At 35.1% G+C, this 25,715-nt stretch overlaps 1 protein-coding gene across 1 annotated transcript in view; it reads right to left on the reverse strand.

Annotated features, from left to right (window-relative positions):
- Positions 1-25,715, reverse strand: part of ANXA10 (annexin A10) — a 105,400-nt gene that overhangs the window by 2,423 nt on the left and 77,262 nt on the right. The window contains exons 4-11 of the mRNA XM_081812920.1: positions 24,604-24,717; positions 22,815-22,905; positions 21,715-21,794; positions 7,342-7,395; positions 7,152-7,245; positions 6,370-6,465; positions 3,889-3,947; positions 82-204 (exon numbers count right to left, since the gene is read on the reverse strand). Coding sequence (XP_081669046.1) covers positions 82-204; positions 3,889-3,947; positions 6,370-6,465; positions 7,152-7,245; positions 7,342-7,395; positions 21,715-21,794; positions 22,815-22,905; positions 24,604-24,717 — 711 coding nt within the window. The remainder of the gene's footprint in view (positions 1-81; positions 205-3,888; positions 3,948-6,369; positions 6,466-7,151; positions 7,246-7,341; positions 7,396-21,714; positions 21,795-22,814; positions 22,906-24,603; positions 24,718-25,715) is intronic.

Genomic DNA, 25,715 nt, shown 5'->3' on the forward strand with positions numbered 1-25,715 from the left:
AGTTACTTAAATTAAAGCTCTTATTTCACTTTCAAAAAGGATAGAATCTGGGACAAACTAAATCACGTGTAGGAGATTTACTTTGATGTCATGAAACAGGGATTTTCCGTATCTTTCTTTGTATCGTTTCCTGATGGTCATCAGATCTATTTCACTTCTGGCGATTAGAATCCTGATTACGGTTTTATTATGGAAACCGAAGTCCTGAAAGATACAGAATAGGAGAGAAAAAAATTAGAAAACAGTAGTTTAAAGTTAATCTATCTAATACAGACTCATCCTCTTTTCTGTGGCCATTTATTCATCCTGTACTCCTCAAACACTGGCATGGCGATCGGGGGAGTGGGGGCCCAAGTCTGACTCCGTCTCCTCTGAGACTTCTCCTTCTCTCATACGGTGTACATACGGTGAAGTATTCTATCTATTTGACTTCTTTCCCTTGCTTTACTTATGTATTTTATTGAAGTATAATTGACATACTATTGCCTCTTAGTTCCAGATGTACGTCATAGTGATTCAGGATTTTTATACATTACAAAATGATCCCCATCGATCTAATTTCTTACCATACAGTTTTTCACCAAACATTTATTACAATATTATTGACTACATTCCCTATGCTGTATGTTATATCACCATGATTTATTTATCTTATAACTGGAAGTTTGTACCTCTTAATCCCCTTTAGCTGTTTTGCCTGTTTCTCCACCCCTCTCCCTCAGTGACCAATAGTTTGTTTCCTGTATCTGTAAGTCTGTTTCCACTTTGTTTATTCATTTGTTTTGTTTTTTAGATTCTACACATAAATGAAATAATATGGTATTTGTCTTTCTCTGACTTATTTCACTTAGCATAATACCTTCTAGGTCCATCCATGTTGTTGCAAATGGCACGATTTCATTCTTTTTAATGGCTGAGTAATATTCCAGTGTCTGTGTGTGTGTGTGTGTGTGACACAGTCTTTATTGATGGACACATAGGTTATTTCTTGGCTATTGTACATAATACTACAATGAACATAGAGGCACTTATATCTCTTCAAATTGGTGTTTTTGTTTTCTTTGAGTAAATACTTAGAAGTGCAATTGCTGGATTGTATGGTGGTTCTATTTTTAAGTTTTTCAGGAAACTCAATACTGGTTTTCATATTGACCGCACCAATTTACATTCACACCAACAGTGTATGAGGATTCTCTTTTCTCCACATTCTTGCCAACACATGTTATTTTTTGTCTTTTTGATAATAGCCAGTCTGGCAGGTGTGATATCTCACTGTGGTTTTGATTTGCATGGCCCTGATGATGAGTGATGTTGAACATCTTTTCATGGGCCTGTTGGCCAGTTGGCCATCTGTATGTTGCCTGTGGTGGGGCTGCTGAAGCTGGTGTGGGTCAGGGGCCCAGGGCATGCTGGGGCCACCCTAGCAAGCTGGGTAGAGCATCTGGACCCTGTTTCTGTCTCTGCTATCAAGGTGGAGGGGGAATGTGAAAATTGGTGCTCATTCACACCTATGACCCTAGAGAGGCTTCCCACAGTTCCTCACCCATTTGGTGGATGTTTTAAGGTTAATGAATGGATTTCCTTTACTTATAGTCTAGTTGCCCTTTAAACTGCTGTGTCTTCACTGTGCCCAGGGCAGGTGAGTCTGTGCATGGGCACCTCAGTGATATCCCTCCCTACTATAGGTCTTTGTGTAGAGGTTACTACGTCTCCAACTCTTATCCTTCTCTGTGTGGACCCTTCATTATTTGTTGTGCAGAAGCTGTTCAGCTTTCAGTTCTTCAGGCAGAATTGCTCTATATGTAGGTGTAGATTTGGTGTGTCGGTGGGAGGAGGTGAGTTCAGGGTCTTCCTACACCCCCTTTCTATGTTACTTCTTAAATGTCCCATATCTATTTCCAGTGTCACTGCCTTGATGCTGGCCCTTATCCTTTCACCCTGATTCTGTAACAGTTCCTTCCTTTTACTACCTGGCCAACCCTCACACTCTCTCCTTCCTGATTCTGCAACAGTTCCTTCCGTTTAGCCTAGTGTCCCTCACACTGCATTATAAAATACAAATCTGATCATGTGCTCTTTCTAGTAAAAATTCTAGGCTGGGGAGGGAGGTGGGTTTTGAATTATGTTAGATGAACTTTGATATGTCTGAGTGAGACAGCAATTACATTTTTATTTTACAGTCTATTACTAAAAATTGTAAAAATAAAAATTCCAGGTATTTGGAATATTTTTGGATTTAAACTCAAATACTGAAAAATACAAAAATCAATTTTTGTATACTAGCTCCCCAAAAGAATATTGCTTTATACACCAATTTCAATTTGTCTTTTCAAATGGAGTAATGGGGACATCCAGTGGCCAGTGAGCATAATATAAATATATGTATATATATATATTTTTGAAGATAATAAAATTTTTGATGTCTGAATGTTTTGGATATAGACCTCTAAGCAATCTTTTCACAATTTGATGTGATTAAATTAAATGATTTACCCAAGTTTCCATATTTAAGTTGTATATCATTCACTTAAAGTGCACTAGAGAAAAATACCTGTAGTTTTCTTTGGTTAAGGGTAATATAAACAGTTTTGAGCAATATTTTACATTTGAGGTCATCATATATCAAAAATTCAACTATTTAAATATACAATCCTCCTCTTGTGAGCACATGTATATTCATTTTTGCATTGAAACACACACAGAAGGAATAGAATTTTTATTTATTATTAGAATAAGTAGCCCTCAATTTGGACAGATTTAGAATCAGACTAATTATGCTTATTTCTCCATGGTCATTCACAAGTGAAACTTCATTTTATTTTTGGAGAAGGACACTGTTAAAATCATTCCATAATATTGTCCAATATATTATTTAAAAATTTTTTAAATCAAGTCAGCTTTTTCTGCCTGGAAATAGAAAAAAATAGAAGTGAAGTCTGTGAGCATAGGATACATGTGTTTTGAGGATACATAAGTTGGTTCTTGTACATAAATAAAAAATACTCTTTACACAAGATATGTAATATAAATATTCTCGACTATTATCATATTATCCCAGCATGCTAGCTACTTTTAATAAGTTGGTCTGGAAAAATTACTTTGAGGATAAAACACTGACTCTTAAAACTACTGTATTACTGACTTTTAAAAAAAATAATTTTCACTGAGTTTTTGAAGGTATGATATATGTATAATGATTTGTATCAGAACTTTTCTTTTTCTAAAAATGTGTTATGCACATTATGGATAAAATGTGCATTGTTTCATGCATTTAAGTGTTTGTTTCTTTAAAAATAAATGTACCAAAGGATGTGTGATTGCCTATCACACTAAACTATGAACAACATTTTCATTTAATTACAAAATAGATTTAGAGTTTGTTGTTGTCAGCCATCTCTTTTTAAAGTACTTTTTAAAATAACACTTTAGGTTTAAAAATAACCACTGCCATTATTTCATATTTTTAAATTTCAGAAATGTAGTAATTTCTTACTAAGGGTTTATAATGTTTTGACATTTCCTGCTTGATAGTTTATGTTTTGTACTTGAATTAAGTATGAAGGAGGGCCTTTGGCGCAATACAAAAGCTTTTGGATTTGCCAGTTTCTTCATATGCTAAGAAGAGCTAAAGCACATGGGGGAGATAGGCCCCACAGAGTCATACTTCTCAGGTAACTCAATTTGATGCAGAAAGCAGAACATTATTTATTTGGTGGTTCTCGTTTTGGTGTATAATACATTTTTTTTCCACTTGAGCATATTTTGTTTGAAATGAATATATTTGCATACAAGTTCAAAAATGTTTAAATAATAAAAGTAAACCTAGTGCTTTGAGAAAGTAGACATGATTTTCTGGGGAAATTTAAAAAATATGTGGGTCATACTTACATGGATTGCACTATACAGTCTATAAGCAAAATAGGCTGGTTTGTCTCGAACACAGAGAACTAGGAAAAATCAGAGAAAAAAAAGAACGTTTGAGAGTGATGATATATATTTTCTTCAGAATTTGGGAAACAATGAAAACACTTCTTTTTTTCTGTTAAAATCCTGGGAGAGTGAAACTTTTTGAGTCCTATGTGGGATCCCTCATTGTACATTGTAGTAAAATTTCAATATTTAGAATGGTGGTAAAACCATAACCTATAGAAAAATGTAAAGTAACAATATTATAATGACTCATTCAGATTTTCATTTAGTCTATCTCCATCTCTTAGAGATCTCTTAGTTCCTTCACAGTGTCTAGTGAAGAAAAATGTTTCCCTTTTATCTGAAAGTTAAATAAAGCTTCAAAGAGACCCAGGTTATCACCACTATTATAGATTTTTATTATTATAGAATTCAATATGCAATTGATTCATTTTCCCAAACGCTATTTTTAAAAGGCGAAAGATTTATGCGATCTGAAGAGAAACCAGAGTGTGCAAACACTATTTTTAATCCCTTGTAGACTTATGAATAGATCTGACGTCTTTCTCTCTTCTTTTTAAAGATTTTTAAATTTATTTGAAAGAGAGAAAAAGAGACAGAGACAGAGAGTGGGTGGGGGAAGGGACAGAGGGAGAGAATCTCAAGCAGATTCCCCACTGAATGTGGAGCCTGCTGCATGGGGCTGGATCTCACGACCCTGAGATCATGACCTGAGCCGAAACCAAGTGTTGGATGCTCAACCAATTGAGCAACCCAGGCACCCCAAATCTGAGGTCTCTTAAAAAAAAGAAGAATGGATGGGCGATAAGAGGCCTGGACCAGTGTTAGGAGTCATCTTATCAAAAGCATTATGGCATTAGAACCACTTACAGCCTAGTGAACTGTTGTCCTTGATGGAGGTCAGTTGATGATTATTGACATTCAATAATGCTTATTTGAATAAGTAAATAAGTTAATAAATAAACGAGTAACATATGTGGGGCTATAACTTTTGGGCAAAATAAAGTCATCACAACAGTGCTTTCTCTATAGTTCAAATGATAATTTTAGATTGTAAGACCATGCCCCCATCTTTTACTTTTATTTATAACTGTGAACCTCATAGCACTCTTGAGTCACTGCTAGAATGTGGCGCACTTTGAGGAGAAGGAGTTTTGTTGTTGTTTTTGTTGTTTTACTGTTCCATTTGCAGGGCCTGAATCAATAGAGAGAATAGTAGATGACTCAATAAATGTTTATGGAATAAATGAATGAATCAGTTAAATTGTTCTCTGGTATTTCTCATTTCCTTATTTCCTCTCACCCACTGCTTTGTTTGTGGTATGGTCTATAGCGGAAAGAGCTATCTTGAAATTCAGATGACATGAGTTCTTTTCATAACTTTATTGTTCATTAGTTGATAGACTTTGAAGTAGTCAATTAACCTCCTTGGGCCTTTGTTGTTAAATGAGTTGTGATGTGATACGTGGTTATTAAATTATGTTGAGAATTAGCCACAATAAATGCACCATATTCTCAGAAACACACACACATATTCATATATTGTATACTGTTTTAAGGATTTCATAGAACCCACCAAACCTTTTTAATGGAACCCTCGCTTAAAACTCCTTTACAAACTAAGCTATAAAAATTCTGTTCCCTACTATCTCCAATGCCCATGTATGTTTGTGCCATTCCAGGAATGGAAAATCATAACGTACATTTATCCAACAAATGTAAGTGATTACTTGATGTGTGTTCTCTCTGGGGATATTTCATAAAGACCCTTCATTTGTAGTTCCTACAATGTATGCTGTCAAGTCCCAGCACAGCACAAGGTACAGCATGGGTAGTTTAATAGTAGTCATTATGGATAGCTCCCACTGTTTTCCTCTCTATGGGAAGATATCTTTCCTTAGGAAACAGATGGAGGTATGTCTCTCTCACAGTAGCCTGCAGAAATCACTACCGAGTAACAACTTGGTAAATTTTTATGGTAGAACTTACCCCTAAAGGCAAAATATTAAAGATGATGAAAAAAAAAACAACTCTTCCTCTTGGAGAAAAGGGAGCCATATTTCTAGCATTTATCTGCTCTTTAACAAGAGAATGGAAATCAGTACATATAAAATGAATTTAAAGGTATGAGATCCCAGTTACCTGAGAGAATATCTGAGAATTCAGTTTCCCAGTATGAAAGTTGAACCAGCTATTAGAGAAGGGTATTTGTTCATTAAAGTTATCAAGTTGCCAGTTTAGTGCATTGTATTAGGAGTTAATGTACTTTCCTCTATAGAGTTAACATCCTTACTAAATAATTAACTTCAGGGGAAAGTGACTCAATGAAGAGCAAAGTCATGCATCTTTAATTCAATCAAGCTAATCGGCATTTATTGTGGAATGAAAGGTCTGCTATACACCAAAGGTCTGCTGTGCACCAAGTAAATTATTACTTACCAATTGCAACTAGCAACTCTTGGAAGTATCCATCATAGCATTCATTAATGGCATCTACCATGTCTTGCCCAGAAATATTTTGAAATTCCTGGAAAACTTCAACAAATTGATATAATTCAAAGGAGATTTTGTACATATTATAAATTTAAAATATAAATATTGATTAGATTGCTACAAATAGTGAAAGTAAATAAAATATAGGGCTACAGGTTGAGTTGGAGTAGGCTGTCTTTTACAATTTTTTATAGTGTTTTATTTATGTAGAAAAAAACAAAACAATTTTTTTAACTAAAAGAAACAGAAAAGTATAGAGGTCAAACAATGTGCAAACTAATATGAGTGCACCTCTAAGACAAATATGGCAGCTTCACACAAATCATGACATTAATAATAATCTCCTTGACTTGTAATGGACTAATTAACCCATGTTTACTATATTCTCTTCAAGAAAACATATAATATGCCTAATAGAAAATAGCTAATTTATTTGAGTAAGTTCTCCATCAGAAACAGAGATGATTTTAAAAGATTCAGTATTTAAAGTTTATATAATTCAGTTTTTGGAAAAAATAAAATTATAAGAAAATTTTAAGAAAATTTTATTCCTTGGTAATGTCATTAGATGAGACACGTCTGTATAAATGTAATTCAAAATAAGTACCTTTGTGATGACTGGCTTTCCTCTATATGTAATATTTCCCTTTTTCTCCCTTCCAATTAACTACCTGCTTCCTATTATACTATCAGTTAAGTAGCTGAAAAGAAACCTGATTAATAATTACCCAGCCACAGTTGTTGATAACTTTTGTTGCACAGGATCATTTGCAGCATGGTTTTGTGTTCCCCTGTCTTCTGCTGACAGGCTTCCCACAGGACCTGAAACATCATACCGCTAGGAAGTAGCCCCATAACCACCCCAGACCATTTTAACAAAGGGTTTTCATAGTCACTTTGAGATCTGGTTCTTGTTACCATTGCATCCTGAGCAGCCAGAGCAGGGTCTGTATATCCTTCCTCTCTGGTTCCCTGTAAAATAAGCACAGGTTTTCCTTTATAAATTTTCTTAATTAACAACCCATATAGGATTATTGGGACAAAAATCTTTGAACCACCAAATACCTTGGTAATTCCTAAGAAAATTCTATCATTATTTGGAGTTTATATTTGTTGAATACTATATGAAACATAGGTCTTTTTTAAAAATGTGGGTTTTATCTTTTCTTTGCACCAGTGGTCATCTTTCAAAGATGTTGAAATGTTTTTCACTCTTCTGTGCAGTTTCTTCTTCCCATCAAACTGAGCATCCAAGGCCTGGCAGTGGGTAGTACAAATGGATTTAACATTTTAGAGTGAAAATTCAGAGAGAAAGAATGAGTTAATATTTAGTTTCTGACATGTCAAATAGGACACATGCAACAATAAAATAATAATGAAATCCAGATTTTGTGGAGTAAGAATATTTTACAAATTTGTATCATGCCCACTGCTCCCACCCATTTATCATATAAAGAACAGACATGGTCAAGTTGATCAGAGATGTCCATTGCAAACAGGATGGAAGGAGGGCTAGCCAGTGCAGGAGCTTCTGGTCTCCAAGGATTATGACTATAAGGGGTGGAGGGAAGAGTTAGGAGAGATATGTGATCAGACAGTTCATTTAATGTTCCTTTGGGTTGAGATCTGGAGGGAATGTTTTTTTCTCTTCTTTCTCTCCTCTTCTCTTCTCTTCTTCTCTTCTCTCTCTTCTTTCTCTTCTCTTCTCTTCTCTTCTTCTCTTCTTTCTCTTCTCTTCTCTTTTCTTCTTTGTTTCTCTTCTCTTCTCCTTTCTCTTCTCCTCTCCTCTCCCGTCCTCTCCTCTTCTTTCTCTTCTGTTCTCTTCTCTTCCCTTCTCCTCTCCTCTCCCCTTCCCTTTTCTTTCTTTCTTTCTTTCTTTCTTTCTTTCTTTCTTTCTTTCTTTCTTTCTTTCTTTCTTTCTTTCTTTTTTTCTTTCTTCTTTTTCTTTCTTCTTTCTTTTCTATGCTGAGAGAACACTGAGAATACAGTGGCTTCTGCTCCCATCATGATTTTGGACTCGGAAATTGCCCCACATTGCAAGGAACTCAGTGATATAGCAAGATCAGGCTGAGGAAAGTCCTAAATACAACTTTTTTGAATTGACCTCAATCCCTAAGTAGCATTAATGGGTCCCAAATTCCTTATCTCCTCCTGATGGAGGAACTTGCATGCTAGCTGAGAACCTGGCTGGGGAACTTGACAGATGGAGTCGTTTATGACCATGGCAGGGAGAGACTGTTCCAGTAGCCAAGAGCTATAAAGTAGACCACATTGGTAGACTGTGTGGGACCTAGAACTTAGGGGATTCTTCAGCTCCAGTGAGAGTAAAGATGAGGCTAAACCATCATAGAAGGTTACTTGGCTCTGACCAAATTGAGACAGAAAAAGGATCATAAGTTAACAAGCTGCATGGTTTAGAAGCTGATAATGAGAAATGTTCATACCCTGGACATCTATATTTCATCAGCTGCATGTCCAGAGTTGTTCAGAACTACCATTCCATAGTCAAGATGAGCAAGGATGCCGAAAATATCTTCACCATCTGAGGCACTATCACTCTCATAAAGATATCTCCTAAACTACACACAAATGCCTCTCCACCAACAGGGCCAGAAATCTGAGAGTTGAGTATTTAACTCAATAACTGTGTAAATGATATTGAACAGGTACTCACATTGACTATTCAAAGTATTGTATGGATTAAATTTGTTTATTAAATTAAATATTAGGCTTTCTTCCTTGCTAACCCAAAGCTGGAAGCATATGAGAAAGATCAATTTATTCATAGAGAAATAAATAAACTACATACTTTTGTGAGTAAATTTGTACCCCTGGAAAATTTAATATGTTTTAATTATAAATTAGAAGTTGTGTATCACTTAGAGGTGTCCCCCTTAGGAAAAGTTGATACAAATTTTTTTTTCAAGACACTGGATACATTTTTATTGAACCTTTTAGTTTAAAACATGAGGTAAAAGGAAAGCCAGTTCTCCTTAACCAATATTTTACACAAATGTAGTAAAATATTTCAAATTTTAGGGAATCATAATGGATTACGTGTCTTAAAAGTTGGGGATTGAATAAACAATATCCAACTTCTTGAATTTTCCTGTTGACTCTTCCTTTACAACAGTAACCAGTTCTAATTAGTTACATAAGTTTCTTCAAGGCCATGTTTTACTGTTGCTGATTTCTTTATGTCTGAAGCATTGCTATTTCAATCAATAGCCATAATTCCACTTCAGAAATGGTTTTGCTTTGGTGAAATTTTGACATCAGGCTGTCCTTTAGTTCCATAGGCCCACTCTCATTCCATCTCTAGTTGAGCCTTTTCTCTTTTACTCATAGTCAAGAGTGCTTCATCCCATCTTCTGATGACTTTGCCTATTCCAACCTTAAAACTTAAAGGCGTGGCATTTTTCTTCTCCTTTGAACTCTTCTGAATATTAGTATCAAAAACATTAGTATGGCAATTCATACTCTTCATCTTATTTGACCTATATCAGTAGGATTTGATGCAATTGCTCACTCTCTCCTCCTTGCTATGCCTTCATCACTGGGCTTCCAGGATTCTGCACTCTCATTTTCCTTCTTTCTACTTCCCTGGTTAATCATTCTCCATCTTGTGTACTGGTCCCCCTTTTACTTTTCAATCTCTTAATACTGGAAAGTTGTAGTACTCAGTTTTTAGTACTGCTCTTGTCTGCATGTACAATCCTTCCCTTGTTAATCTTTACTGTTCATGTAGCTTTACATTCCATCTATGTTGTAATGATACCCAATTTTACATCACTAGCTTAGATCTACCATCTGAATGTCAGGGGCATATATTCCAATTGCCAACCAAACACCCTCACTTGGATTTCTAATATACATATTAGACACAACATGTTCAAAATCTATCTCCTGATCTCCCTCCAACTTAAAAACCTCTTATATCCATAACTCTCCACATTTCAGTTTATGACAACTCCACTGTTCCTACTGCTCAGACTAAAAAACTGAGTAACATTTTATTTCTTCTTTTTTACTTTATATCCTACATCCAGTTCCTCAGGAAATAATATAGACACTACCTTCAAAATACATGCAGAATCTGGGCACTTTTCATCACTACCAGAGCTTTCCTATAGGTCCAAATTAATATTGTATTTTGACTTTTTTTTTTTTTTTTTTCTGATATAGCATCCTTACAGGTTTGTTTCTATCCTGTCTCCCTACTTTTTCCTCAACATTGCATCTAGTGTGAATATTTTTTTTATTTAAATGAGTTGTCTTTGTGTGTATGTCTTTTCTCAAAGTAGACCAATAGTTTTAAAGACCAATGATGTTGAACATCTTTTCACATACTAGTCATCCATTTATCTTTGGTGAAATGTATGTTCAAATATCTTTTTTCTTGTTATTAGAGTCTTTGGTTTGTTATTGAGTTTGGTTTTCTTAATGAACAGGTTTATTGAGGTATAAATGCCTTGCAACAAACTGTACATATTAAAAAAAATCATATCATTCCTTTTCTCAAAATCCAGTAATGATTCTCCTCTCTCCATTTCATTCAGAACAGAAGCAAAAGTCCTTACAAGGCACAGATTTGAACTTTCTGACATTACTCACCACTACTATAGAACATTTTCTTGGCTTGCTCAGAAGGCACCAGCTGGCCTTCTTGCTATTCTTCACAACTGTCAGCCACTCCCTTGCCTTAGAACTTTCCCCTAACTTTCCCTTTGCCTGGAATGCCCTATCATTACCATTCATTTGCTGACACATTCTTTCCAAATGTTTGCTCATATCTCATCTTCTCAATGAGATTTCCCTGACCAACCTATGTAATATTGCAATCTACCTACTATGCCCAGTCCAACAATTTCTATCCCCATTATCCTGCTCTGCCATATCTTTCACTGCCTTCTAACATTCTATATAATGTAACTGTTCATTAGATTTCTCTTGAATTGTTCCTATTCCCCCATTAGATTGTAAGCTTCTTAAACACTGATGAGGTCCTTGTCTCTTTTGTTCATTCACAATTCCCTATTGCCTAGAATCATGGTTGGCACATTGCAGGCACTTGACAAATACTAATTGAATCAATACTAAATAAATGTAGGAAAGCTAAAGAAATGACTTTTAGATAGCGGAATTCAAAGATCAGTTGTATTACTCCAGCTTTGTAATATAACTTGAAGTCTAGAATTATGACACTTCGACTTTTGTTTTTCTTTTTCAAGAGTGCTTTCACTATTTGGGGTCCTTTGTGGTTCCATATAAATTTTAAGATTGTTTGTTCTAGTTCTATGAAAAAATGTTGTTGGTATTTTAATAGGGATTGCATTAAATCTGTAGATTGCTTTGGGTAGTATAGATATTTTAACAATATTTGCAATCCATAAGCGTGGAATGTCTTTCCATTTCTTTGTGTTTTCTTCAATTTCTTTCATCAACGTTTCACATTTTTCAGAATATAGGTCTTTCACTTCCTTGGTTAAGTTTATTCCTAGGTATCTTATTATTTTTTGTGCAATTGTGAATGTCATTGTTTTCTTAATTTCTCTTTCTGCTGCTCTCTCTGCTGTGTAATAGAAATGCAACAGATTTCTGTAGATCAAAGGAACAGAATAGAAAGCCCAGAAATAAATCCACAATTATTTGGTCAATTAAACTTCAACAAAGCAGGAAAGAATATCCAATGGGAAAAAGACAGTCTCCTCAACAAATGGTATTGGGAAAACTGGACAACTGCATGTGAAAGAATGAAACTGGACCACTTTCTTGCACCATATACAAAAATAAACTCAATGAATTAAGGACATAAATGTGAGACATGAAACCATAAACATTCCAGAAGAGAGCACAGGCAGTAATTTCTCTGATATTGGCCATAACAACATCCTTCCAGATATGTCTCCTGAGGCAAGGGAAACAAAAGCAAAAAATAAAGTATTGGGACTACATCAAAATAAAATGCTTCTGCACACCAAAGGAAACAACCAACTAAACTAAAAACAACCTACTGAATGGGAGAAGATATTTCCAAATGACATATCCAATAAAGGGTTAGTATCCAAGACGTAAAGAACTTATACAACCCAACACCAAAAAACCCAAGTAATCTAATTAAAAAATGGGCAGAAGACCTGAACAGACACTTCTCCCAAGAAGACATCCACATGACCAATAGATGCATGAAAAGATGCTCAACATCACTCATCATCAGGGAAATGCAAATCAAAACCATAATTAGATATCACTTCACACCTGTCAGAATGGCTAAAATAAAAACCTCAATAAACAAGTGTTGGAATGGATGTGGAGAAAAAGGAACCCTGATGCACTGTTGGTAGGAATGCCAACTGGTGCAGCCACTGTGTAATAGTATAGTGGTTCCTCAAGAAATTAAAAATAGAGCTACCCTACAATCCATTAATCACACTACTGGGTATTTAGCTAAAGAATATGAAAACACTAATTTGGAGGGATATGTGCACTCTTATGTTTATTGCAGCATTATTTGCAACAGCCAAACTATGGAAGCAGTCCAAGTATCCATCAATAGATGAATGGATAAAGAAGATGTGGTGTATATACACAATGGAATATTAACTCAGGCATAAAAAAGAATGAGATCTTACTGTTTGCAGTGACATGAATGGAGGTAGAGAGTATAATGCTAAGCCAGACAGAGAAAGACAAATACCACATGATTGCACTCACACATGGAATTTAAGAAAAAAAACAAATGAACAAAGGCAAAAAAAAAAGGGACAAATAAAAAAAACCAGACTCTTAACTATAGAGAACTAATGGATGGTTACCAGAGGAGATGTGGGGGTGGGGGATGGGTGAAATAGGTGAAGGGGATTAAGAGTACACTTATTTTTTTTTATTATTATGTTCAGTTAGCCAACAAGGAATACACTTATCTTGAGGAGTATTGAGTCAATATATGAAATTGTTGAATCACTATATTGAGAACTGAAACTAATATAACACCATACATTAACTACACTGGAATTAAAATAAATAATAAAAAAAATCAGTTAGTAGATGTAGGAAAATTTTATGGATCATTGAAATTTTGAGTGATTTCCAATTAAACTACATAGCTAAGTAAACACCTACCCTTACAAAGTTTGTGAGAAATATTTAAGAATTTTCTGAAGTTCTCTGTAACTGAAATATTTTTTGAAACAAAAGTTTTGACATTGAACTTGAAATGGTGCTTGTCTGTTCATTTCTTTGTGCAGTTAATTACCAAAAGCACTTTAAGCAGACTGGTGGATTAAAAAATGTGAATAAGTAAATTGTGATTTAGCTTTTTCCACCGAGGCAGAGTCAAGCTGGTTTGTCATGTAAAAAGCCTAAGAGAGCAGCATGGTGTGTGCAACTGATGTAAATGCTAGAGAAATAGCATAAATGAGTACAGAATTTGGGTTGGGGCAAAATAAAACTGTGGAAAGAAGAAATTAAGGGAATGAAAATCCAGCTGAAAATATTTGAAACAGGTAAGTTGACTACAGATGATCACTGAAATCTGATGGCAATAACATCCCCAGAAATCTCACTGTACAAGTTTGAGAAACCATTGTAAGGAAAATCCTAACAGCTAAGATGAAGAGTAAGCATCCAATTGGGTCGTTTCCTCTCCTTCTGTGAAAACATTTATCATCTCCAGTGTGATTTGCACATACTGATTAATTAGTCTCCAAATGATTAATTTTTTATTATTTGACAGATAATTAGATCTAGTGTAAATCTAGTTAATAAAAGCATGCATGAAGTGTTGTAAGCACGTTTAATGATTGGCATTAGTTTTCAAGAAGGTGTTCTGGCTGAGTTGTTTCCTTATTAGAAATATCCTTTTTGGAAAATACTTTAAAGATTAAGTAAAAAATCTTCTCTCCCAGAAAATATGACAATAATTTTCAACACTTTCCATTTCATGAATATCTTAAGGCTCCTATGCTCCAATTCCCTTAATCTCTATTAATTCACAAAAGAGGTGTGACTGATTTTTATGATCTTAAAAAGATGAAAGCCAAAGACAGTCTTTACTTTGATTCTGAAAATCAAATAAAATGCAGAGGGAAGTAGTGGATGTAATTACAATAATTGAAGAATTTTAGGATATTTGTATTGAGAGGGAATTGAGAGAATAATGGGTTCATATTCCTTAATTTACAAAGTAAATCTCCCTAATCTGAATCTCAAGAAGGTAAAATAATAAAGAACATACAACTGACTTATAATATGGTTAAGAGGAAAAGATATGTAGATATATACCTTGTTTTACACAGAGAATATCTATCATCTGTGTATATATATATATATATGGGACATTGAGAAAGAGAAAGACAGAGACAGACAGAAATAGAGAGAGAAAGAGACAGAGATTGAGAGAGAGAATAATGATCCCAACTATAGGGTAGAAGAGACTTGTTTACACTGAAGTAGCCCTCAGTTATCTGACTGGAACTCATCAGTCTAAATTGCACAACCTTTAGGAAGGAATTCCATTTCCTTTTTGTAAAATGTCTAGACAGATTCTCTCTCAAGTGGTGTATACCACAGACAGTGGTCAGGGGAAGTGATAAACTTTTTCAGTTCCCTAATTCACTTTTTATCTTTTCCCAACTTTCTAGATTTACTAATCCAAAGGTTAAATCAGAGGCTCAAAACTGAAGAGTCACTAATGTAGAAGTTGGGAGTCAATGGGAAATCTTCAAAATATTAAAAAAATCTAAAAGAAATTATACATTTAATTATATATATAATTATTTATACATAAGCATTATGAATTACCATGAGACTTCTGATCTTCAAAAAGACTATTAAAGGAGATTATACTAAGTAAGATACCTCTTTTTACTTCCATTTTCTATTGTAATTTAAGTATTTTCTATGAAATGCATATTATTTTATACTTGTAGAGTGTTTTACATTTTAAGAGAAATGTACTGTGGGTGCCTGGGTGGCTCAATCGTTAAGTGTCTGCCTTCGGCTCAGTTCATGATCCCAGGGTCCTGGAGTCGAGCCCTGCATCTGGCTCCCCGCTCAGTGGGAAGCCTGCTTCTCCCTCTCCCACTCCCCCTGCTTGTGTTCCCTCTCTCTCTGTGTCTCTCTCTATCAAATAAATAAAATCTTAAAAGAAAAAAAAGAGAAATGTACTGTGAAACCTTATAAGTTTTTAATTTTTAAGTAAACTTTATTAATTTTCCTTGGCTCCTTATAAAATCTAGGTCTCTGTTCACCCTCATTTTTTGATATCCTCTATTGGAAGGAAAACTTTACTACATTGAAAAGCTATTTCTAAGTTAAACACACAAACACAATTTAATGTTCGAACCCTAGAAATTGAAATTAATAAATAATACTTTATACTATAAAGTCATAATCCAAATTAGATAAAACCCCATGATGACGTAAATTAGTGCATTGTTTTAAAATATGTATATCTATATAGATAATATTACTTTATATACAAATGCACATGCCCACATATAGACTTTATCAATAATAAAGCATTATTGTTTAATTTCACAGAAAAGGAACTGCAATTAGGAATACGATTGATTGCCCTATTACACTGAGAAAACATTGTTCACTGATTATTTCCCCCCTGACTTATTTTCTGTCATGCGTAATTTTCAGAACTGTGTTTTTTTTTTTTTTCTTCTGGAATATAAGAATCTTTGCTTTAAAAAAATCCACTGCAATCTTGATTCTGAGATGTCAGTACTTTTAAGTGGTTTATAGCTCAACCATTTAAGAGGCACAGAGATATTAAGAGGTTATTTGCATACTGGTCATTAACATTTTACAAAATAGAAGTAGAACTGGAGTGGAGTCAAATGGGGTTGAAGACAGGAGAAATTAGATTTAAACAATGGGGTGATAGTGTACTTAGGCCTCTTTTCATATCGGCCTTCTCATTCAGTAGATGTGTAATGGTAATCCCTCTAAGTCTGGGTATCCTTGTCTCTACAAGGAGGGGATATAGCCTTCGGGTTCCTTGGAAAGCTGACTCCGAGATGGAGGTCAGCACGTGTCCTATTTATTATGGAGTGAGCTTGGGAGAAACACTTACGGAAGGGAGAGGAAGGAAGCAGGATTCGGGAGCAGAAGCTGGACTGTGACATAGCTTTAATGGAATGCAAAGTTATCCTAATAAAATACATTTTGTTTCCTACCAGAGAATGTATATTTTTCATCAATAAATTGAAATAAATTTCTATTTGGATATTAAGAAAATAAAAACTTGTTTGATACTAGGATGCAACTCATAGATTTACAATGGGACCGTTGGCTTTCCTTTATTAGGGGCAATGCCTATGCTGATATGAATTTCTGACTGGGAAACTGTTGTTTTAATTTATGTTTTGTAGCATCATTAGTTGAAAATTAACAAATTATGACCTTTTTAAATTGAGAGAATTTTTTTAAAGTTTTTGTTTAAATTCCAGTTAGTTAATATACAGTATAATATTAGTTTCAGGTACACAACACTTCCATAAGACATTGGGTGCTCATCACAAGGACTCTGGGACCATGACAGAAGCTGAAGGCAGACACTTAACCGAGTGAGCCCTCCAGGAGCTCCTGAAAATTTTTAATTTAACTGAAAGTCAGTGGATTTGCTTAGTACTATATCACCTTTTTCAAGTGAACAATTTGAAGAAATCCAGTCAGTCCAAATTACCAATCTCTCCTTGATCTGGTGCAGTTAATACTTGGCTTCCTCAACAATGTTTTCCTTAGGAATTTTTATTCCTAATTCAAAACTGAGAATAACTTGGGCACACACACCCATACCGCATAAAAAGGATAAAAAAGAAGTAAAATCCATGTTGTCTGGTAATGAATGGAGAGTTAGTGCTCCAATCTAATATATTTATTAATTCTTGAATTCAATCATACAAAATATGTGTGAAGTACAACATGAAGTTTTTTTTTTTTAAAGATTTTCGTTATTTATTTGACAGAGAAAGACACAGTGAAAGAGAGAACACAAGCAGAGGGAGTGGGAGAGGGAGAAGCAGGCTTCCCACGGAGCAGGGAGCCCGATACGGGGCTTGATCCCAGGACCCTGGGATCATGACCTGAGCCGAAGGCAGACGCTCAATGACTGAGCCACTCAGGTGCCCCAACATGAAGTTTTTAATCATAACAAACATATATTAAGGGAAACCATACCACCTGTGTTTGATTGGACATGTTAATCCACCCCAAATGAAGAAGACAGCAAAATAACATAAGTAAGAAAAGAAGGAAAATGAAGTAGTAATTCACTGCCATTGATATCTTAGAAGAAAAATTCATTAATAATAGTCATGCTATCACTTTAACTATTTTTGTATACAGACTAGTTTTAGACAAGGTAGAAATAATTCTTAATATTTATCTTTCTTGTGTACAGTAATACAATACTTTAACTTCAGAAAAGTTTTAAAAAACTTTGTTTTTTAAAAAACTAAGCTTTGTAGAATTAAAAAAATAGAAATCTCTGTAAGGTAAATATTTGAATTTGTAATTTCGGGAAAAAATCAGCATATGGCTATGGGTGTGTTTTCCTGAATAGCTGGGGAATATTCTGTATTTTCTTTCCCATACTGAATGCTTCCTTGTTTCCTTGTTATTCTTTATTCACTCAGACTTTTTAAAGAATTTGTTCTTTGCAGCATTTATTCCCAAAAAATCTGACTTGCTTTCCACGTATCATACACAGACCCTTGTTCTAAGACTATAAAGTTGAATAGGACATAGTTCTCATGATTGGGAAACTGAAGCTACTGGGATAGGTGGGTATGTGTACACATCCCACATTATATGGTAAGATAGACTAGAAATACATAAAACAGGCTCGGAGGAGAGCAATTCCCATGGAGCAGAAGGAGGCTTTGAAGAGCAGGGTGAATCAGAGGCTTGATGGGAACTAATTACTCCCATACTAGCTTTCATATTAGCTTTTCTGAAATTTGCTTGTTGGAACAACTCAGGAATCAATCAAATACAGGTAAATGTTGGACTGATATTTTTTTACACATACATAGTTTATCAAGGCTGAAAACAAAACAGAAGGAATAAAAGATTAAAATGGAGTTGGGTTTTTTCATCTCATATGAATTAATTATCCATGATAGGATTAGTTATATAGAAATTTAAAATATAGCTAATATATTCAGATTAAAATTGTATACTATTACATAGTATATAGTATGATGAACATCATCATTCTACAGGTAAGATTAGAAGTAGGACCAAGAAACTTTCAAACAGTCATCTTTTAAAGATCAAAAATGGTGACACAATAAGGTTATGTCAAAAAACTTAAAGCATGAATAAAAATGCAAAGACATTTACCCTTTAAAGTACTTTTAAGAAATAATGCAGGACATTTTATTTGTCCCTTTTTTAATTCATTGCTATCCCTTGGGACATTCTCTATTTTTGTGCCCAAAATAGTCATCCTCATAGATTTCCTGTTTATTGCCATAAATGTCTTCATTCTTCCATCTTCTGTTGCTCACTGGCCTGTTTTGGTTGCAGCTTTTTAAGTCTCATTTTCACATTGATAGCTGATCTCCAAACTTGTTTCATCTTTGAGGACAAACAACTGGATATATTTTACAGCGACCCTTGATATTAAGGGGAGTTATCTGATGGAGGTCTAGCCAATGAAATGTGAGCAAAAGTGATAGACATCACAGCGAGGCCCATAAAAATCCCCTGGAACAATCCTCCAGTGTCTTTCTGTTTTTGTAGATTGAGGACAGGCATGATGAAATTAGAGGGAAGGTGGAAAGCTAGATTAGCCACTAGATGGAAGGAGACTGAGTCTCTGAATCACTTCTTGGAGGAGTGCTGTATTCTGATCAGTAGCACCTGTTCTGGTCTCCATGTGAGCTTGAGAAATGGCATTTACTCTATGTTTTGGGCCATGTATTACCAGAAAGAGATGAGCTCAGTAAATAATTGGCTGGTTTGCAAGCAGAAATAAAAGAGAGTAGAGAGAAAGTCCAGGTATTTGGTGTCTCTAACAGTTCAAAGGGGAAACCACTGACTCTAAGCAATCTTGACGAAGATTTGAAAAGCAAACATCTTTTAAGACTCACCCCTGCAGCAAGTATCTGACTAAATTTATTATCTGAGAGGACTTTCAAGGAACTGGCTTTAAGTCGTGAAAAACAAGAAATATGGTCAGGGAGAGTGAAAGGATGCAGAGAAATATGTCTAGGAGAGAAGTTTGGGTATGGCTAAGTGGTATACAGTATTCCCTGGAAGCAATTACCTTAGAATTCTTCTAAGTTTCTTAGATATTTACATTTTCAAGGACATCATGAATCCAGATTAAAGGAAAGTGGGCTACTCAAGCTGCAACAAACTGCTAGATCTCTAAATTTGCCACAATCGAGCTGTGAAAGAGAGACAACCCTCACAGAAGATATACTGCACAGTACCACTTCAGATAAACCAGAAGAGGATACAGGACAAGGAAGAATATCTGGAGTTTGGCAATAGTGGCCATAGAAATGTTTAGGTTAAAAAAAATCTAGCAACTCATAGAGGCAGTTGGTACAGGAGTGGCTCAGGGAAAAGGAAGAAAGAACATTCCATGTTCTATCCCATGTTTTCATCTGGTGATTTGGACTCCCCTCCTGAACGTGTGGGGCCCTGGGTTTCCCAGGTCCTCTGGCAGCATTCTCACCCTAGTCTCCTCCTTCTTGGTCTTTTGCTCTCTTTCTAGGTATTGCTCTTCCACCTTTATTCCCTAAAAGGGCTATCATTTATTCTTTTTTCTTTAAAGGCAATGAAGTCTTTTCTTAATTTTACATCCCCATGTATAAAATTCTATCTACTTAATGTTTCTAAGTGAAATTTTGTGCTAACTACCAACTACTTGGTTATGTTCTTGACATAAAGAGAAAAGTTTGGGGGATTTATTTTTTTAAATTTTATTTATTTATTTGTCAGAGAGAGAGAGAGAAAGAATACACAAGCAGGGGGGAAGAGCAGGTCGAGGGAGAAGCAGACTCCCCGCTGAGCAGGGAGCCCGATGCAGGACTCGATCCCAGGACCCTGGGATCATGACCTGACCGGAAGGCAGACACTTAACCAACAGAGCCACCCAAGCATCCCAAGTTTGGGGGATTTAGAAGTGCTTCTTTCATTACACACACACACACACACACACACACACACACACTCATACAACATAAACCAAACCAAAATACTGGTTCTTGAGACATTTTTCCCAGCTATGAACTTTTAGATTTTCTTTCTTTTTTTTTAAATTTTATTTTATTATGTTATGTTAATCACCATACATTACATCATTAGTTTTTGATGTAGTGTTCCATGATTGATTGTTTGCTGTGAATTGTGTAAGACTGATGAATCACAGACCTGTACCTCTGAAACAAATAATACATTATATGTATTTTGTATATATGTATATTGGTTAAGCGACTGCCTTCGGCTCAGGTCATGATCCTGGAGTCCTGGGATCAAGTCCCGCATCGGGCTCCCTGCTCGGCAGGGAGTCTGCTTCTCCCTCTAACCCTCCTCCCTCTCATGCTCTCTGTCTCAAATAAATAATAAATAAAATCTTTAAAAAAAAAAAAAGATAGTAGATTTTTTTTTTTTTGATAGTAAAGAACTGCACATTGATTCTTTTTACATTCCTGAATGTCTTTGCTGAATTGGATGACAGGCATATTTAAGAATACGCATAAAACAAAGATTAATTATATCTAAAAATATTATTACAATGTTAGTATGTGGGATGTTTTCAAGAAATACTAATTGAATGAAATAATTACGTACCATCTTGTCAGTGCAGAAAAACAAAATAAGTGTCAAATTTTAATTTTAATTTGAAGTAGTGTTCTTTTGTGGTGATGAATGGTACCACAGAATTTTCAGAGGCAGTGCTGAGGATCATATGCTGGCACTTGGGAGTCTAAAGGATTCAATTCAAATTCTGGATTTCTACTTATTAGCTCTTTAGACAGAGAGCTAGAACCTAATATAATTATTTATGTATTTGTCTATAATCATAATTGTCTTATATATAGTAGATTTTTTTAGAATAGAAATGGTGTATTATTCATATTCATTTGTTTCTATATCTAAGCCAAGTTTCTATTATAGTGCTTTGAATTTAGCTGGTATTCAGTAAATATTATTATACAGAATTTACTTTTAAACTGGAGTTTTCTGTCCTAGTTTTTGAAAATGAAACATATATATTTTTTACTAGTGCAAAATGGTGTGAATTTTTGAATTTCATACCTGGACCAGGTTCATGAGCGTATCTCTGAAGTGTCCTGAGGTCTCTGAGTAAATGTCTTCTTGAAGGTTGCTGCTATATTCTAGGAAAAAAATTCCATGTTAAAGGTGTGATTTATTATAGAACCACATATCAACATACTTTGAGTAAGTTAATATTATTTCCTCAGTTGTGAAGGGAAAGTACAGGAAATACAATCAATCTGTTGACATTTCTTTGTCTTTTACTGCCTTCTACTCAGATGAAGTCAATCTCCTAAAGAGTCCACCAAGGAAATGTGGACACCTAACAGTAACATAGGCACAAGTCTGTTTTCTTAAAAAGCTATTATCTTTATTCCAAAATTGAAAAACAACACGAGAGTCATCGCACATTCTCTAATTCTCAAAATTCGGAATTCTGCATTCTATTTCCATAGACTGCTATGCAGCCCAGCACTTGCCCCAAGTGCTCTGTTTCCTTTAATATTTTAAATGAAGGTTCTTACTTCATTCCCTTTGGGAAATTCCCCTTGTTCTTGCTCAAATGCAGCAGAGGTAACTGTCTAGAATAGTTTCTTGACATTCAGTGAGAGGTAATACATGATGCGATGCAACTTAAGGCATTAAACTTTTTGAAAATGAAAATAGTTAACTTTTCTACTTTCAAAATGTGTAAAAATCTGATTTTGAGATAGATCACAGTGATTACGAGATTTACATAAAGTGAAATAGTTAACCATATTTGTCAAATTTGCTAAGCAGTTATTGTTCTTTGCTCTATTTTGTCTAGATACCTGGTTTCTCCTGGGTAAGAAATAAAATGGTCCTTACACATGGTGCTGGGCACTTGCCTGAATTAATGTAAACACTCACCTCATAGAAACTTGCAATTATTTTCCTGGAAACTTTGCTTAACTTGATTGTCTAGAGAATCGGTTCAGTTTTGATAACCTAATCATCAATTTTACTTAGTTAATTGGTCTTGAGTGAGTGATATTTCAAATATAAGGGTGTCTTAGAAAATTTTTAAAAACACATAAACTGGAATATTTTGTGTGCTATTTGAAAAATATAAAGCTTATATGTGTGTAAAGTATATGTACATATGTATACTTCCTTACGCAAACAGTAGGCTTCTCGCATCTGGAAAATTTCTCCATCTGTTCTTGAAGCTAAAATATCAATGAGGCAATTTTCTTCAGTGCCTGCTCCCTGTAATACAGAGAAAGGGAGAAATATAAAGGCATTTGTATTGGGAATAATAGTGCATCTTATGTATGATAAGGATTTACAACATTCCTGGTATTCTGAGAGGTGGCGGAGGAGAAAGAAAGCGTGTTTGGGATAAAGATAGGCCCAATTCAGTTCTGGCTCTGCTATTTACTAGCCACTTGACCCTGGGAGGATACTATTTTCTGAAACCCTGTTCCTTCATTTAGAATAAAACAACATAGGCATTTCTAAATGATGTGGAAAAAGATGTTTGAACAAGGCTCATGACACTGATTTTTTTTGCTACTAGAATATCAGTCTTTGGAAAGCTGAAATTAGAACCAGGGTCTCCTAGTTTCCTAAAGATGTTTCAGGGCCGGCTCCCTGCCTCTCCCTAAATGTGGATTTTTGTACCATCTGTCTAAGCATTGGACTGGGTACTTTCTACGGTTTCTTACAGCTATATGCATCTATTTTTCTGTGCTAGTGATCATAAAGACAACACCTCTTCCAGGAAGTTTCATAAATCCTTACCATTCCATGTGATACTGATAAAATATAACAGTTTGTCTAAACAGTAACCTGAGACTTCCTTCTTATAGTTTGTAGTCACATCATTTTGCAAGAGGTAGGAATTGCCATATGCAACTTATAAAAAAGCGATTGGTTGAAATACATATGAATTTTATACAATGTCTATTCTCATCTGCAAATATGATGGCCAAAATCCAGGTTCCCTTAATTTGTTCCCCTTTCCTCTTTCCTGTCACACATTGTTCACAGATTGAGTAATCTGGTCATTGGCAGGCATGGTATTGGAATGATTGCAACAGTTCTGCAGGTGTTTAATATCAGTATTTGGAAAGATGTAAAAAGCCTTTTGTACCCCATCCGTAGCCAACAAAGTCTCTAACAAATCTGTAGTCAATTTATTTCATGGAAATGACTTTCCTGTAAGGACATTATTTTTAATTCTTCAGAAGTAAAATTTTTATACACTTGAGCAATGGTTTTTGTAAAGGACTCTTAGGGTCACAAAAATAAAGATGTCATTTATATTTTGTCTCTGACTCAGTTTCCCATTTTTACTTAGTGAGTCCAATTTTTACAAATAATTTAAAGAGGTTCACATGACTTAGAACATTTTTGCTTAATTTATGAATACATACTAGGGAGAGATGAATATGAACAACCCTGGAAGCTTATTTAGTTTTTTCTTTTGGTAGTTTGGCATAGAGCTGGGTCAGTGGATCTGAGTTTGTACAGCAAAAGAACAGGCTGATCCCAGCTACTAAGGTATAGAAGCCCCTCTTCTTAACAGGGTCACTTCTCCTGAGCACAACATTTTCGTTGTTTTATTTTTGCTCAGATATTCCCTCCCCAACCCCTGATCACATACAGCAACATCACAGGGCAGTTTCCTCTCTACTGAAATACTGCCTTGTACTTATTACATATATATATATATATATATATATTTAAAGATTTTATTTATTTGACAGAAAGAGACACAGTGAGAGAGGGAACATAAGCAGGAGAAGTGGGAGAGGGAGAAGCAGGCTTCCCGCTGAGCAGGGAGCCCGATGTGGGGCTCCATCCCAGGACCCTGGGATCATGACCTGAGCCAAAGGCAGATGCTTAAGGACTGAGCCACCCAGGCACCCCTATTATAGGTATATTTTTGTGTCAGACCACTACCTTCATGGCATGCCAGAGTTCGTGAGCATCGTAAGATGGCGGTGGGTACATGAGGCCAACCATGACATCTTTGAAGTGATCTGAAAGCTTCTCCTTCAGGTCACCAATTAGGTCCTATGGATGGAAAAGTAAATACTTTTATTACATTAGTTACCAATTTTACAAGAGAAATGAGATAATTACAGAAAGTCATCTACTAGGACTTCCTTTTCTATGTTCATTTCATGTAGTAAAAAGCCTGGTTTTGATGCACATATATGCACACACATGCACATAAAAATATGCACATACAGGGATTATAGGAACGATGGACTTGAGGGTTTGGAGATGACTGATGTAATCACATCTCTGCATGAGAGGTCATCTACATGAACATTTTAGTCGTGTAAATATAAAATGATCTTCTTTCCCCAATTCTAACACCAACTTCTCTGTTGATCTCATTATGAAAATAAGTAAAAATTGAAACCTAAAAACATTGTGTTTTTAGTTCTTAGTTTTCTTGTGTGGAATTAATGAAACATTAGACCTTAAATAAAATATGCATTTTATCTTATCATTGCAGCAGTGTCTTTTAGCAGGAGTTTCTGGTTATCCTATTGCCAAAAAGCTTGTGTAAATGAATTAAGTAATCTAAGAACTTTCATCAAATAGCCACATTAATACATACATTTTTTAAATATTGAAAGTTAAACACTTAAGGAGAAAAAGAAGCATGCTGAATGTTTGTTCTTGGAATACATATTATAAAAGTATGAAATTGATCATTTTAATTTTGACTTTTATTTTACTAGCGTAGAATGGATATTTAAAAAACATATGTTAGGGGTGCCTAAGTGACTCAGTCGGTTAAGCTTCTGCCTTCGGCTCAGGTCATGGTCTTGGGGTCCTGGGATGGAGCCTGGGTTGGAGCCTCAATTCAGGCTCCCTGCTCAGCAGGGGAGCTACTTCTCCCTCTCCCTCCACCCCTCTCCTTCTCCCTCTTCCCCCTCCCTGCTCATGCTCTTTCTCTCAAATAAATAAAATCTTTAAAAAAATATATGTTAGTTGTATTTTTTGTAAGGTTACAAAGATATCTGAAAGATGTTTAAAACTTAACATTTCTTGCTAAA

The sequence above is a fragment of the Leptonychotes weddellii genome, chromosome 2 (genome assembly GCF_054177405.1).
Source record: "Leptonychotes weddellii isolate Sample4059 chromosome 2, ASM5417740v2, whole genome shotgun sequence".
NCBI classification, from domain to species: domain Eukaryota; kingdom Metazoa; phylum Chordata; class Mammalia; order Carnivora; family Phocidae; genus Leptonychotes; species Leptonychotes weddellii.